The sequence below is a fragment of the Falco cherrug genome, chromosome Z (assembly GCF_023634085.1).
Source record: "Falco cherrug isolate bFalChe1 chromosome Z, bFalChe1.pri, whole genome shotgun sequence".
NCBI classification, from domain to species: Eukaryota; Metazoa; Chordata; class Aves; order Falconiformes; family Falconidae; genus Falco; species Falco cherrug.
In genome coordinates, this window is record NC_073720.1 from 34,968,392 (window position 1) to 34,984,939 (window position 16,548).

General features: G+C 38.3%; 2 protein-coding genes across 2 annotated transcripts in view; both read right to left on the reverse strand.

The window, feature by feature from the left end:
• Positions 1-4,279: 4,279 nt before the first annotated feature.
• CER1 (cerberus 1, DAN family BMP antagonist) lies at positions 4,280-6,511 on the reverse strand. Its single transcript, XM_005441028.2, has 2 exons — positions 5,984-6,511; positions 4,280-4,573 (listed from the first exon to the last, which is right to left on the reverse strand). The coding sequence occupies exons 1-2, from the start codon at positions 6,509-6,511 to the stop codon at positions 4,280-4,282; spliced, it is 822 nt and encodes a 273-aa protein (XP_005441085.2).
• Positions 6,512-11,466: 4,955 nt separating this feature from the next.
• FREM1 (FRAS1 related extracellular matrix 1) overlaps positions 11,467-16,548 on the reverse strand; it is a 74,703-nt gene continuing 69,621 nt past the window's right edge. The window contains exon 37 of the mRNA XM_027807920.2: positions 11,467-15,788. Within this exon, the coding sequence (XP_027663721.2) occupies positions 15,589-15,788 (200 nt within the window). The 3' untranslated portion in view covers positions 11,467-15,588. The remainder of the gene's footprint in view (positions 15,789-16,548) is intronic.

Below are 16,548 nucleotides of genomic sequence, written 5' to 3' on the forward strand. Positions count from 1 at the left end.
CATGAACCAGCCTCAGCAGAGGGTTGAGCTGAGCCTTGTTCAGAAAGGAACTTGGGTACATGCCTTCTCTGTTTGAACACTGACTGCAGGCTACAGCCACCAGCAGAGTATCAGACTAAATGGCTGGTAATAGCAGTACCCTACATCAGCAAAACAAAAATGCCTCAAAAAAAGCCTTAGAGAAACATAAGGCTAGCCCTGCCTGATTATTGTTGTTGTTACTAGCTTTTGATCCATTTTTTGGGTTTTTTTAGGTTGAAGTTTACTGGTGCCATAGAGCATGAGGCACTGTAAAAAGGTCAACTTTGTTCTTAGTGTGGACAATTAACATTCTTATAATTGCTCTTGCAGCAGACCAACTACAGGGTCTTCTCATTCCCATTCTTTCTCATCTGAGCAGTGAGAGTGTGCACAAGTTGTCAGAGAGAGATTTCAGGGGAGCTGAAGTTGGTGGCTTCATAGTGGATATTCAAGGAGTTAGATTTAGCAAAACAGCAAATGCAAAATATTTATAATTCATCATCAGTGTTTCCAGTTTCCACTGGCAAGCTGCCTGATGAAGGACCTGGAGTAACCTCAACACCTCTTCAAATGCATCACCCTGCACAGCACATGCTGCCAGATGTCTCCCAGACGTGATGTGATTATGCAGCTGTACAGACTAGCAGGGAGCTTCTGTCTTGAGTAGGGAATCTCTTCATCTTGCTACTGCAACAAGGAGCTAGTGCGTTTAGGAGAAAGTAGCACAAGAGATTTCACCACCTGTCAGTAAAAGAGGCTTGTTAGCTGGCAGCCATGAGGTTAGCTGTGAATATTTCATAAATGGTGAACAAAGTACCAAGCACAGCATGGTGTACTGAGTGCAACTTCAGAGCCTTTTCCCTGGAATATATCATTGCGCGGAATTTGATAAGAGCTTGATGTAACTCTAGTGTTTGATGTAATTACAGGCATTGAAGCCAGTTACATACAACTCTTATTTAAGAGAATAGCCTGTACTGAAGATTTATTTTGCTTAAGCAATTAGAATAAACAGCACTTCAATTATTTTCAAGCTGAACCATACCCATTTGAAAAAGAGGCAGTAGGTCAAATAAGTACCTAGTGCAAACTCCACTCAGGATTGAGCTGGATTTTCAGAGGTCTCCAACTACGAGTTAATCTTGTTCTGTAAGATTGGCTTGCACAAGGAGTGCTCTGAAATAAAAGAGATCACATTAACATTTACATTGTAAGCATAGTTACACTGGAAAAGCTTTCATTACAGAAACACACAACCTCTGAGGGAACACAGGTAAATGGAAGTTATGCAGGTTTGCTGCTATAATGGCATTACAACTGGAAGCATCCCTATCATGATATGGACCTCACCTTTCTGACCCACATCATTATTCTAGTAGAGGCCATCATAGCTGTAGTCAGAAAACAAAATCCTGTTGGTCCCTGGGTACAACACATTCCTAATACAGAATTTTTAAAGGCTGAGAAATTTGATCCAATTAACACATTCTTGATTTTGCAGAATACTGTGCTAATTACATGCAACCAGTCATTGCTGGGTTAATTAAACATTCATCTAAAAAACCTGCAGCACTAATCTAATTAGCAATTACTACAGCTGTCATTACCTCTTTTCACCTACTTTTAAGCTGGGCAAATTCACACTAAGAATCTGGTCCTGCAGGCTCCTTATATGAACAGCTCTCTCTGACTGCAATAATGCTTCAGCACACAGAAGGAGCTTTAAAAAAAGTAGTCTGACTACTTCACGGTCCTCAACATAGTCTCAGTTCTGCCATCCTTATGTGCAAAAGTCACAGTTCAGCAGTCAGTCATGTCAAAATTACAAGAGCGGAAAACTTTTTTTAATCAACTTGTGATCTTACTGGGAATTAATGTAGGTCCTACTTTCAAGTGGCTCCATGTGAGTATCAAACTTAAACATGCTTGCATTTCAGAAAAAAAAAATGCAGACAAACATTCTTATGTATTCACACAGCTTTCAAATGTCAGTAGTTAGATGCCTCAGAATTAGTTTTTTTTCAGACTAAAAAATGAAGTTGGGAATAGTGAGGAAAAAGGTTGGGAACTTTGATGCTTTGTGTGCTTTTCTTCCTTGGGCTTGGTTAAAAATGAACACTAATAATGACACACAGTAATTCACAAAGGTTTGATAAGGTGCTGAGGTTTGAACCTTATGGTAAGGCAGGGAGGTGTTTCATAGGTTTTCCACTTGCACACAGCATACTTTAACAAAGGACCAGTTGTTAGGGCTGACTGTGCAACTAGACATGCCCAGTGAGGAGGAATCTCTTCTGGAAAAAAACGTACGTCATAAAGAGTTGCTTTCTTCCCTGAAACTATGGTTGCTAGTGAAGTGCTATTTTGCCTGTTTGAAAAGTTTGGTTTTTTGTTTTTTTTTTGTCATAACCTAAGCCCATTAATGCTCAATGCAACCTAACATTTGAAGGGAAATTTCTGAATTTGGGTAGTAGTTCTTTGCACTAGTATCCTGAGAATATTAATCAGCATCATAAAGCTAGAATAAAGATGAAGTTAAAATAAGTATTTCTTTTATTGCATTCAATACAGGGATGGTAAGACCTTGACAGCTTGTTACTTGGAATGATATCATATATCATGCCATAGCACATGAACAGCCATTCACAGTTTGCACATCTGTCCTTAGCATAAAAGGATAGAGAGAAGACTTTGTTCAGTTTTGGGATACAATTTTTATTATTTAAAAACAGGTTTATATATAGTGAAGAATAACTGTGTATTGATCTTCAGTTCAGTCACTGCAAGTGACCTGCAGAAGCAAACATCTATTGCAGCAGTTCCGATCCCATATGAGAATATAATTCGGATGCAATTTCCAGTAAATATTAAACATGTGCCTTGCACACCAAAGCCACACTGAACATAAGTTTTTCACAGGATATTAAGACACTTCTGATCACAGTGTGTTTCAAATACAAGGAATCATCTACTCAACCCCTGAATTGGCCAGCTATATCAATACTGATTGCCAATGTCTCTAAAAAGAGCTGTGGATAGTTTAACAACAGGAGCCCAGGTGTGAGAGTTTGGCAGTAGCAGTGGAGCAGATTCCTAGGGGACTGAAGGAGCTGGGTTAGAAATAGGCTGAAGGCTAGTTGCTGGAAGCTGATCACTGTCTGGTGTGCCAGGTCTGTAAGACAAATCCAGGAAGATGCAGCCAGAAAGAGCAGAGAAACCAGCAATTCGGTTAACAGTCACTAGTGCTGTGTTGGCTGGCACTAGAATCAGACCTCTCCTAGCAGAGAGTTTTCTTGGCTGTTACTATAAAGCTCTACAGGTATTGCTATGCAGATGAAATCCTTCTGCAGATTTTCTATCACACAAATGCCTTTTCTGCTTTAGTTTAGGTGTTGAGAACTTTTCTTAAACTTTACCTTGGAGTCACTGACAGCACTAAAATTCGTCAGACTGGAAAACATGCATTGTCTTTCCACAGTGAATTTAAATAATAATAATAACAATACACTCATTTATGATGTTTTTGGTGGGAGTATACATTTTTTTAAATATTTTTTTTCTCCTGCTATGTAACACTTTTCAGTTTAAAAAAAGTGCAGAGCAAATTCAGACATGTACAAGGAGAGTAAGTGGTTTTTATGGCAAAATATCCTTTGCACCCACTATCTTAGGTGTGTAAATTGTGAGGTATATAAATTTTCCCCGGGAACTGGACTCCAGCGGGGAGCAGTCAGACTGGCCTTAACCAGTCACAGCTTTCTATCTGACTTATGTCCATTTATATTTCACACTCTCCAGCCACTACCTTAATGTAAAAGTAGACCTGTTTTTGCAAGGAAGAGACTAAAGCCTCATCTGTCTTGCCAATACAGCTACATTGGCAACCCCTGCAAGCAAAGGCAATGTAAACCAGCCAATACATTAGGTTTTTGCACATGTAAATCACACTACTTCTTCAGCAATTGTTTACTAGCATTCTAGAAAAAGTGATAGGAGGGGTAGAAAAAGTTTTAAAGGTTTCCCTTGTTAAAGTAAGCACTCAATATATAAACGCAGTCAACTCATCTGCATTTCTTTAACAGCTTCAAGGAAATATCTGTTACATTATAGGTAAAGTTATTGTTGAAGCAAAGCAGTTCAAGCAGGAAGTCTGTGTCTTTAATAGTTTTGTGTACCAGTGTGATGAAAGCTTTAATTTCAGGGGGTTTTTTCATTTGCAGATTCTTATGATCAAGGATTAAGAGGTACTTTGCACAGGTTAATTGTGCTCGTGTACATTTGCATGTATGTCTGATAGTAGAGATCCAGTCGCAGGGTCTTTAATCTTCTGGGTCTCACATTTACACTCTTCTACAATCATGACTTCTTTGACCACTGGGACAGAACTGGTACAGTTGAGATCCAGGCGCTTCATGGAGAACTTGCTGGGCAAGCAATGAGAACAAAAGGTATAAAGATGATCTTCTGGACCAGGAACGTGAAAGGAGCTACATTTTCCAAAACACAGATTATTCTGTACCATTACCTTCTCACAGCTGTCGTGACTAATGCCCTGAAACAGAAAGCACTTTGAAGTTTCTGGTACATGAATGACTCATGGAATTTGCTAGAAGGCCTGAAGGCGACACCCCCACCCCCACCCAAATACTGTATTTTCTCAGAACATTTACTTAAAGTATGTTTATTTTCTATGTCAAATAAGCAATAAAATATAAGAAATTTTAAAATAAAAATTTAGTGCTCCTATAGACAATTCTTAGAATGAACAACAAAGGTAAAATTTGCTTCAGTCAGAGCCTTTGCGATCTGATGGGGAAAAATACAGTAGGTGGGTTTGTCATATTTACTTTTTAATGGCTCTTTGAGTAACCATTTCTGACATGGTTAAAGCAGTCTTAACTACTCAGCAGGACCTAAAGCATCATTCTGACCCAATGTTCTTGTATATAAACCTCAAACTAGACTCAACTGTAATCTTGAAGATTTGTGTCTATGTGGAAGAGACATAATGTTCTTTAGCAGGTATTTTTAATGAAAATCTCAAAAGTACAATGGAAGTTCTGTAATCTCTTGGTTTGCTAGAGTAACAACTACCTGTATTAAGAAAGCCTAAGTCAGCTCCCAAGCCATAAAAAGCTAGACTGAAGTTAGCACTTTTATATTGGCATAACTGCAACCATCCTGGAGAAAGCTTGCCATATTACATGGCACAAATAGTGAAACAGTACAAGTTTCTAGGCCGTATCTATTCACCTGTGTCTGCCAATGAAATTAATTTATTGAGGGATGTGAAATAACATGTTCCTTGATGGACTGTGATTGTAGAAACACTGAGAACACATGTTGCCTTATGAGGAATACAGCACTTTTATCTATACTGTCTGCTTGTCTTGATGTTACAATATTACAGAATGGCTTCATCTGTGCATGGGACAATTTACCAGTTCTCCAACATTCTTAGCACAGAATTAGATATACGCATCAGTTTTCCAATTAATACAGCAGAAAGGAATCCTTGCTTAGCTGCAAGAAAACATCCAGCTTCTCCTGTAAATACTTGCCCCATGACTCTGTATATACACATATGTGAATATGTATGTCTATACATATACATAGGTAATTCATGTATACAAACTGTTTAGATGTATATTCCTTGGCTAGATAATTACTTGCCGCTGCCCTGCTTGCTCAGGCAAGGTCAGAACATTGTTTGCATAAAAAAGAATAAATAACTCCCTGAAAATGAAATGTGTGACTTTCCAGTAGTATAGTTTAGCATTTTGCCTCATCACCTAAGGCATTTTCAGCCATTTTCACCAGTGTTTTTCAGCAGCTTATCACATGAGGGTGTTCTGAAGTAGCCCTGTGACTTTGCAAACAAAATAACCTGTGTGTCTTTAGTTGGTGATTGCCGGAGGCAGGGGAAAGGACACACTTACTGATCTTTGACACCTGTTCTTACCTGGGAAAAAGGCAGGGTTCTACAGTTTTCTTGGTGCATTTCATTGCTCTTGATTGGCAGGACAACCTCTTCAGAAGCTGAATTTTTCTTTAACATGAAGTGGTCCCAAAATTTCTTGGCATCTTTTCTATAGGGAGGTTCAGCTTCTCTCTTGCTTGAATAGTGGGATGGAGAGACGTTTTCCACAGGAGAGCTCTCTCTGGGTGCTGCCTGGATTCTCAGGTTTTGGTCTGCATGGAGTTGTGCATTGGGAAGGATGAATCTGGACATTTTTTTCTCCACTTGCTTCCCACTTTCAGATGCCATCTGGGGAATTGCTACAAAAAAGCTTGGCTCTCCCAGGGTTTCCTCAACACCTCCCGGGTTTTGCCCTACCAGCTCACGGAAGCTCTGATTTTCATGCAGATTTTTGTCCAGGTAGAAGAGGTGCTGAAATGGCCTTCCTCTTTTCCTTTGCAATGAATCTCCCTGTGGCTCTGTGGCTCCAAGACGTGAGAGCACCAACAGCTGAAGGAGAAACAACAACATGATCATGTGAAGTGCAACCCTGTAGACTTGCTGCTATTGCAGTGTATGTATGTGCCAGCTTTATATCAGAGCCTGTTGTCAGCTTATGGCTGCTGCCTGTGTGCAGAGGAGGGGAGGGCTCATGGGAGACCCTGGTGTGTTTAATTGCATTCATTTACTGTAGATTACAATTATGATAGGGGGGTTTGTGCTAATGAAACTCTGCCTTCAATCTTGATTATGTGTATTAGAAGTTCCTATCTAAAATCTAGTAACCCAGGATGATGTGGGGGTCAGAAGGAGTCAACAGGAGGAAGTGTTTGGATAAGCTGTCTAGGTTAGGCCTAGGAATTAAGGAAACATTTGCGGTTGTGTATTAGCATGTTCAATGTGGGCTTCATTGTTTATTGTGACTTTCCATTTCACAAAGCCACAGACTGTCAAAACAGGGAGTGTTATTTCATCACTACAGGCAAAGGCAAGCTGATTAAAGTTTGTAAAAACATGAAACTGGATCTGGAGACATTGAATCAACCCATGTTTTCAAAAGTTGCATCTAATTTTGATCTTTCAGATTTGGGATATGACATGAGGCCTGCAGCAGCACCACTGCAAACTGGCAGACTGGTGCTCACACACCTCCTTCATAGCAGGTTTGCAGCTGCTGGAGTGCAGACATGCCACTAGCCCAGAATAAAAGTTCCCACCCTGCCCTCCAGATTCTCAAATATTAACTAACACTGCTATATCCTGTTCAGACACCAAAGCCACTACAGGCATCCTAAAAAGTTGGTAAGCAAAATGAGGATTTAAACAAAACATGTTAGAACTGACGTATTTTATGATTCTAGACATCAGTGTCTCATCTAAATAAAGACTACTAGACCCTAAACTGGAGGCGTCTTTTACAAAATGATCATATTATACAACATCTAAAAAAAACCCCAAACCTCTGGTAGAACAGACAGAGGAAAGTTTTGGGAGAAGGAGAAGGTATTTTCAATAAACATTACAAACACTGATCCCGATCTGAAAATACTGAAAGGAAATTCTGCTTCAGATAATTTGCCATCTAGGTACTCTAATCTCTACACACTCCTTTCTACCAGAAAGATTCTGTCAATAGACTCTTAAGTTTGTAGCTTATCTGTTAATTGTTCTTGAAAATTTAGGTGGTCTGTAGTATAGATATGGAGTTATTTGACTTTCCAGGGAATTAGTTTATTGCCTGATAATTGTAGTAAACTAATTGCCTAGCAACGTCCTTGTAACGCACTGACTTATAAATTTAGGACAAAGTTAGTGAAGATCTAGAGCTTTTCTGTAATGCATAATTCACTTGAGTTAATTTTTTTTCTAATCTTCTGGTCCGTCCTGAGACAGAGGTGCATGGAGGTTCAGCAAGAACTGGGTTTACACTCCAACACTAGAGAGTATTTGTGCCTTGACCTCAGTGGGGTGATCTCATTAAGGAAAGCACAGCTGTCAAGAAAAAAGCTTTATTGCCAATTTCAGCCAAAAGCAAATTAATTCTGCCACTGGTTTGGTGTCTTCCTGAAGTTTCAACTGTGCCCTGGGAGGGCAGATTCTCCCACAACTACCAGGAGTGAAATCATAGAAAGTACTGACATCTGCAACAATACTGGCTGTGAGGTGTACATGCAAAAAGTCCTTGCATCACATTTACAGAAGCATGTGTAGCATTAGGGTGGAGCAACGAGTCAAGAGGATTAATTAGATGGAAGACAATTAAGTAGCCTAGAAGTGCAACTTGTATCTTCACATCCTGTCTTTGTTGGCCAACAAAATGAACGAAAGCAGTTGACCTTTGGAACTAAAATTCCATGTATCTGGTGCATGTTGGTAGTAGTTGTTCAAAATTATTCAGCAAAGATAAGGACATTACATGTTGATTTTTCCTTCTTCTTTTCGTCTCTATTTTAGTTGCTCCAAGTTACAAGACTGCACTGATACTCAGACCTATGTATTATATTGTATCATCTTGACTCAGAAGGGTCTGACACCTGTGGAAATGTCTATCAAACACAAGTGAAGCAACTTATACTTTTGCAGCTCTTTGCTTCAGTATTTAGAAATGCAAAGCTAACTAAAACAATTTAAGGATGATTTTGTCTTGATTGTAGCAACACAATGGAATTGTTCCTTCTATTTACTTTTATGTCTTTCAGCTACTTTTCACTTCCTTTGCCAGGAAGTGCCTTTTCTCTTAAGTCTAGACCAGTGGTATACTAGCTCTTACTATTTAGAAGTTCCAGCTGTGATCTTGATCCTATAATGTCTGTATTTAACTTTGTCCATATAAGCAAATTTGCATTCGATTACTCACATATATGTTTACAGAATTGAAAACTAAGTGCCTGAAAGGTCTAATTTACCTTGCTTCAAAGCCTGATTTAAAAAATCCCACCACCTTCAAGGTGAAAGAAAACAGGCTTTTAAGCCTCAGTTAAATTTTACCCCAGTCTACTGTGAAAGAAAAAAAACATATTTGTATGTGTGCAGGTGTATTCTGCCCTTCTTATCTGTTGTGGCTGAGGTGTGGTTTGGTACCCATGTAGTATCTTAGTTTCTGTCGGAGGGTTCTCTTCTTTGTAGCAAGAATATGAGCAAAATCACTTTATTACTGCTGTTTACAAAGGGTTCTTTCTGCAGTTCTTCACAAACAATAAATCATGTTGGAAGTTTCAAATGATTTAAGGATGCCTCTGTCAATGCATAGATAAAAAGTAATGGTAGTATTGGAATGATTGGTCTGCCTAGACTAAACTAAACTGGTCGGGCGGATTGGTGCAGTGCAAATATTAACAAAATGCATAAAAACCTCAGTACTGGCATATATGTATAGATGTTAAACTGCTAGTGGTATATTTGCAGTGCAATGGCACTGGAAAAAACCTGTTCAAGATCAGAATCCATTCATGGTATGTACCATTCTATGCTGTATCATACAGCAAGAAAGAAAAAAGGCCTGCCTTAGAGGGCTTCATATGTAAAAGCACAAAATACTCTTTACTGAAGGCTATGAAAGAAGGCTGAAGCAAATCGGTGTCAGCAAGGCACTCCACAACCCAAAGGCAGAAAACAGAGCTCTCTTCTCTAGGTCAAGCCTGTTCTACTTCCTGGGTTTTCCTGGATGGTTTTACCTAAGACCTGCTGAGACCCAAAAGCAGCATGCCATCTCTGATTCTACCAGGTCAGTCTAACACTGTTGCTTCATGCCCATGTAAGCCGTGGTTGCTTTCCAAGTGATAAAATTTGTAAGGAATGGGACCTGTTGACATATTGTCTGAATCTGTTTTGGAGTCAGCTGCCTGTAGAACTGTGCACAGCTAGCAGATCTATCCTCAGCTTCTCAGCTCAGCCAGGAGCCTGCCTGCATTACAGTAAGGCATCCCAGCTCAGACTCCAAACTCAGCAAGTTTGGAGAATTGTTCTGAAGTTAAAAATAGTAAGTATTTTTAAGTCTTTTTGTGGTGACATCAACAGCATAGACTAATAATTGGCAACAGAGATTGGACTGGGCACATAATCATTATGTTCCAAATACAGCTAATCTCAGATTCCTACAAAAAGCAATGCTGCATCTTTTATAAAAACTTGTTTTCCTGCCTAATTACCCTTTCATATAAGCATAGCACTTGTTTTCACTGTGTTTTGGTTGTTAAATCTTGTGGCTGAATGCAGCGGTGTCTTTCAAGCAGGCTTTGATTTGCCTTCATAGTAGCCATTTATTCAGGACATTCTCTTTTCACTAGAAATAGTTACCATGAATGTTTGCCCACCTTTTAAAACTGTCAGGTCTATAGATGACAAGTGCTGTGCAAATGCAAAGTAGTATTATTTATTTGTTTCAGAGCCAGAGTTTATTCAGTCATTATGGACATAAACTGAATAATTAGTTACACTGCCAGTTGATGCCTAAAAATAATTCTTAGGCAGTGCTTGAATTACTTGCCTTCTGTTGAGCTAAATAGTCTCATCATAGCATGATTGATTAAATCATTAAAATGGATTTCATATATTACAGCCCAATTCAATATCCTATCATTTTAAAAACACATCCTATGTAGACAAACTTGAATCCAGATATATCTTTTACAGAACCCATATGAAAACCTCAGAACTAATGAATTTGCACCGTGCAGTTTATTCTCTAATTATTGTACTCATTTATCAAAGAAAGCCATCTGTGGTCTTTGTTTTACTGAGTTTCAGGAAAACAGATTACATACAGGCCTCATGGGAAAGTTATAATTATGATACCAAAAGGCTTTTTACAAGGTATGATATGAAAGAACAGACAATAAACCTCTTTGGTTTTGTACCTTCAGCCTTAGATACATGAGTTCCCCCCTTTGCTATTCAGTTTCAAGTCCTCTGTTGCATTCTTTCTTCACTCCTTTACACCTTCCTGTTCACATTTCTCTGTTTCTTTTCTCTGTGCTGTAGCAACAGAAATGAGAACAGTATTGAGTTTCAGACTGCTGCCAAAATGTAGATGCTCACACTTGAAAATGCTCGCATGTGTGTCCAGCAGGGCTAGGGTAAGTGTCCTTTCATGTGTGTTGGCCCATGTTCTCATGGCTGTAGGTATGCACACATGATGCAAGGGATGGTTTTCTCTCTATTATAATTCTCACACTGGTGGATTTTGGACAAGTGTCTGCCTCCTGAAGCACCTCCTGAATGGTACTGGCACATATGTACTGTTTAACTGAGAGTGTACCCAATTCTAAACCCAGTGTGAGGAGCTATGTTAGGAATTTGTTTGATTGCTTCAGTTGTTAAGCTGTGGGACAGTGAGACAGGGGAGAAAGAGTCTGGGCAAAGAGACATTTCAGGCTTCAGGAAGTCACATCTACCTTAGATTACCGTGAATAATTTGAGAACAGTGGCGATTCACTGAAGTTTGACAACACCAAGGAAATGTTTGTAACATAATCCAAGAAAGATGATGCAGATAAGGTTTCTTTTATTAAAGTAAAAATATATTTAGACTTATCTGAAAATTTCATCTGTATGAATAAAATTGTATTCTTTGGCTTACCGTGCTTATATCCAGTACTTATATACCGTATACCTAATCATTAGGACTACTTCTGACTGAAAACAATACATTATCTCAATGCTATAAAAATAAACAAACCAACCCTATTGTGTTCGTGTCTTCTAACCTTATACAGTTTGTGTAGAGGATAGTAGTTAAGCAATGGAGTTGGAGTAGCAGAGTTCTCCATGTTACAAGCAGCATAGCTTTTTAAAGGGTAATGAGAAGAGAACTAACATCTGCATCTCTTCCATGAAGATGAGTGAGGTTACTGAGGGAAAATGACCTCATTTTCATGTTCTTCTTTAAATCAAGAATCATATTAAAATGCAATTTTATGGACTAACAGTCTTCCTTTAATCATCTTGCATTATTTGCTTGCAGATCTGTAATTTTTCTTAAATTTAACTTCCAACATAAACAGCATTTTTTCTTTTAAAAAAGGTGTGCTCATCACACAAATGCCCTTATAGTATTAACTCAGTAACAGGCTCATACAGGAGAAACAAAATTCAGAAACCGCACAGAGTAAACAGTAGGTATATTATGCTTAACTATAAGTGCATTTCTACTACACCCAACACTATAGTTTTTATCACTAGGAAAAAAGCTTTTACGAGATTATGAAACTGAAGAAGTACCTATTCACCAAAATATGTTTCAGTTTTGTATTAACACACATTACAAAATTAAACAGCACAATAAATATAGTGTTCTGAATACAAGAATTCTAACAGCACCAGTCTTGTGATGTAAATAATGTAGAGTCACAGTATTCACTGAATTGTATATATCATTCTCTCAAAGCTAGTTTTATAATTGTAGAATGAGTGAATAAAGACTTGAAGGCATTCAGTAAATTCCGGAGTGTACAAAAGAGATCTGGAAAAGTTTTATAATATTTTTCAGATTAAAAATTCTGTGAGGTTAATAATAACACAAATTTTTTTAAGAGTATTTTGGTTTGGAAGAAGTGCTCATGTGGCCAGTTGCCTATCCATTTTTTTCGTAACCATTGCCTTTGAGTCAACTGCTTCTCTGTCAAATTTGTTTGAAATTGGCCAACAGATTTAAAAGGTACTTGACAGGGAGAGAAGGTGGTTTAAAGTGACAGGCACACAAAGGACTCATGTTGCCCATCCGTTTATAGAAATATAGGCTAACCACTGGTTTCTTTTCAGTAAGCTGTTGTGTCTTGGTTCTGTTGCTCCTAAAAGTTCTGGTGAAATAAATCCTTTGTTTAACCAGAAAGTGTGGCGTCTGTGGGCGGACACCTGAATTTACATGCTCCTTGTGCTTACTTTCAGCATCTTGAAATTCGCCTGCTGATGCTCATCCTCAGAATACTGATTTTCCCCTGAGTTTACTCAGAGTGTATTCAAAAGTAGTGAAGATTGGAAAAATTCCCAATAACTTCCCAGGATTTTAGGCTCTTCCTTGACTAAACCTCTTAGAGACAACAACTTCCTATGGCAACAGAAAAACTGATTTATTTGTGCTTTCCCTGACTTGAGTATGTTGTATTCTTTGAACTCAAATATTCTAATAAAAGCTGTAGAAATCTGTGAAAAATACTTGGTTTTTAAGGACAGAAAATGGAAGATTTATGAATAAGTGTTTGGAACAGTTCATTGTATTGCAAAACAATTCAGCAGTCTTTCAGGGCAGAAATATCCTTGCACTGCAATATAAGAATTTTAGCTTCATTAGTGTATTGTATTAGATCTAATGAAACCAGTAAACACGTACAGTTTGCACAACTAGCAGTCTGTTGTGTACTGAGATCCTCATAGTTTTCACTCACTTTAAAGCAGTTAAAACAAAATGTAGAAAAGGGAAGATCTCCTTTCTCACAAAAGAAAACCTCTGAGATCACTGTTGTCTCAGACTAGACACGAGTCATTTATTAGTTACTGGTCAAGTAACAAGCACCTTGGTCAAAATTCCCTCTCTGTTGATGGCATTCATTTACTAAATAATTAGGAGAGGTATTTAAATAGTCTCAACAGGCTTTATCAAGGTAGCACAAATAAACTCAGCAGTTTTTATAAAAAGAAGGCCCTAAAGAAATAAAAGTTTATGTCTAAGTAAGCTCTCTTCGTCAACTTTCCCTGGAATTCCAGAACGTAACAGCAGGAGATCCCAAGAGTGCTTTTTTAGATGCTAATTCTTTTTGCAGTGAAAAATACTGGTTTGGGGAATTCTTGAAAAAATTAGCCTATCTGTGTTGATCTAGAAAACTCCTTAAGCAAAACTGTTAGTGTCTAGCAGAGTGTCTATAAGCTCAGGGCAAAAAAAAGAAATCTTAAAACTGTTTTTGTCTATGTCTGTTGACACCAACAATAAGGGTGAGAAGGTTCTGTCCACAGTATTTTTTTCCTCTACAATTCTACAATTCACTGATGCTTATCTGCAACAGTCCTTTCAGAAAGCTACACGCATGCATGTTCATTTAACGTGCTACAGGCAAGGAGGAAGGCTAAATAACCCACGCATGCCAAAGGCAAGGAAGAGGGATAATTAATCCTTAAGACAAGTGTCCCTCAGCCCAGAGAGGAGAGATGTTTCTGCTGCACCTGTCCCTCTCACGGCTGAGAAATTGCTGTGAGGAACCCCAGAAGGCGAGTTTGGTCCTCTGGTGCAAACACTGTACAGATGCAATTGATCCAGAGGCTGGCCGAATAGTCAAGCTGATAGGAGGGAGGCAAGGGGAGAATCAGCTGCTGGTGGCAGGCAGGCAGATTGAGAGGGATAAGAGTTCATAAAATACAGGGCAAATTCACCCTACTCAGTGCCACACCAACTGTGACACACTCATCGTGGGCAGAGGGAGGGCTTGAGAGGAGCTGTAATTTTATTTTAGTTTTTTTAGGAAGCTTATGACTTTTTTAAAGGCTGGCAGTAAGAATGTCCTAAAGGATGATTTTTGACAGGTTGAATATAAATTTGCTGTAATGTTATGAAATGGTAATATTGCAACTGCATACATTTAAAATAAGTAAAAATTAAGTTACAGGCAGCTGGTTTTCGCTATTAAATGCTGGTTTTTAAGCATTTCTCAGAACTAAGTCTGGATTTTTAATTATTATTTTTAAAAACCTCAAATGCCTAATAAAGACTTACATTAATACTTTTCAAAAGCCATATCTGCTTTAGTAAAAAATATGTCTCACAATTACATTGGTTTATAGACACATATAAATCCTATTGATGTTCATGTATCACTGAATATGCCAAGATAATATTAGATTTACAGAGGTGCCGTTACTTAATTACACTAAAAATTACAGCACCATCCTGCAACTCCAAAAAAAATTGAATTATTTTGGCTAGGAATGTGAAACAATATGTAGCTCTGTGTGAGCAGATCCATTAGGATCTGAGGCTGGCCTTGGGAGGTAGAAAAAGAAAGGCTTTGCTCCTGTTGGTGCTCTGTCACTAAGTTCTCATTGTTATTTTCATAAGATGTTATACCAGGGCAACCACTGAAAAAGCCCCAGTCTCCTGACATCATATGTTCCCCCCCTTCATCTACCAAGAGGACCTGTTTTTAGCCAGCAGAGTCTGCTCTTACTTCCACTCCAAGCAGTCTTCCTTTTTTTTGTGACTGCAGGGTAGAACTGCAGTTTTAATTACAAACAAATTAAAGCAACAGCCAATGCACAACCCCTCCCTAAGAACAAAGCAAATCAACTGATGCGCTACTTTCTTTTTTTTAAAAAAAAAAAAAGAAAAAGTATTTTTACATAGAAATGTGATGAAAGCCTTCAGGCCTAGGTTTTTGGTTTAAAAATACATAGGACTAAGTGACAGATCGAAGTCTTTGGGGAGAGTTAACCTGGACTTAATCTTTGCAACTGACCTCTATTCCTTGATTAAAGTTCAATGCATCTGCACCTCTGGCAGCATGTAAAATAAACCTTGCTGACAATTAGGACAGTTTTCTAACTGCACACCCTTACGTGTCTACAGATAAATAGAACTGAAACAACATGAATGTCCGCATGCTTTCACAGGGATCCTCCTCTCTTTACAGTCTTCTTGAACATATATAGCTGTTCCGTTTGACCTTCCCACAGTCGGTTGCTTGCCATTTTCCTCGCTTCTGCACCAATACACAATTTCTTCCTCTCTTTGGAAAGTGGTAGGACCCTCTTCTCCAGTTGATGTAGGTTACAGGTTCTCCTCCATTCCACTCCCAATGTCCAGGATTGACTTGGTCATTCAAGCCTGTGTGAAATCAGTAAGACCAAATCAGTGATGTTTATTTTTTATTGTTCCTGGAGCCTGATGCCAACAGAAGCATGCTGTTCTGTCCCTTTGTTGAAAAATGCATACAATATTGTGCTAAAAGAAAAAAAAAAACATCTGGAAGAATACAAGTAAATGTAATTTAATATTTCATAAGGCCATCTGAATCACAAGTAGTACCATCTGAATTAGGGAAAATACACTTTTCTGCATTATTGCCTATCTAAAATGTTTTCTCTCTTTCCATCTGTTGCATGTCTATCATCTCCCAGGTTTCTCTTTTGATGCTTAAGATGCCAAGCAGAATATCGTATTCAAGTCTGGGCAGCCTTAGATGCCTTCAGATTCCTTCTGAAAATAAAATCCTGAGATCTTTGTAGACCTTGTTTACACTGTTGAAATTAGCAGTTGTAAAATTAGATTATGTTCATTAATACAACCTAAAACACGTCTTTTCACTTAGCCTCTGAGTTACTAAGACCAGCGTGGGTGGCGTATTTTCAGACATGACCTGTCTTCTTAGCTAGAAGAGACCAAGATCAGAAAATTGACACAACGGTCTTGTAGTCTTTATTCTTATCACAGGAGTTTCCCTCAGGTTTACAGAATCATTATACCATTAAACATGATCCCAAACTAACTGTAATTTTTAAAGTTAATTTAGTATAACTAATAAATCCATCTCAAAATATTACTAAGAGCTGAAAATTGCAGTTCACAATTGGAAAAACCTAAAACA

Bases quoted from the DNA above. Each gene is read 5' to 3' on its own strand.
- CER1 (XM_005441028.2), bottom strand. From the start codon at position 6,511: ATGTTGTTGTTTCTCCTTCAGCTGTTGGTGCTCTCACGTCTTGGAGCC. The intron at 4,574-5,983 runs GTAAGAACAGGT...TTTCTGTTTCAG, and splicing joins GAACCCTGCCTTTTTCCCAG to GGCATTAGTCACGACAGCTG.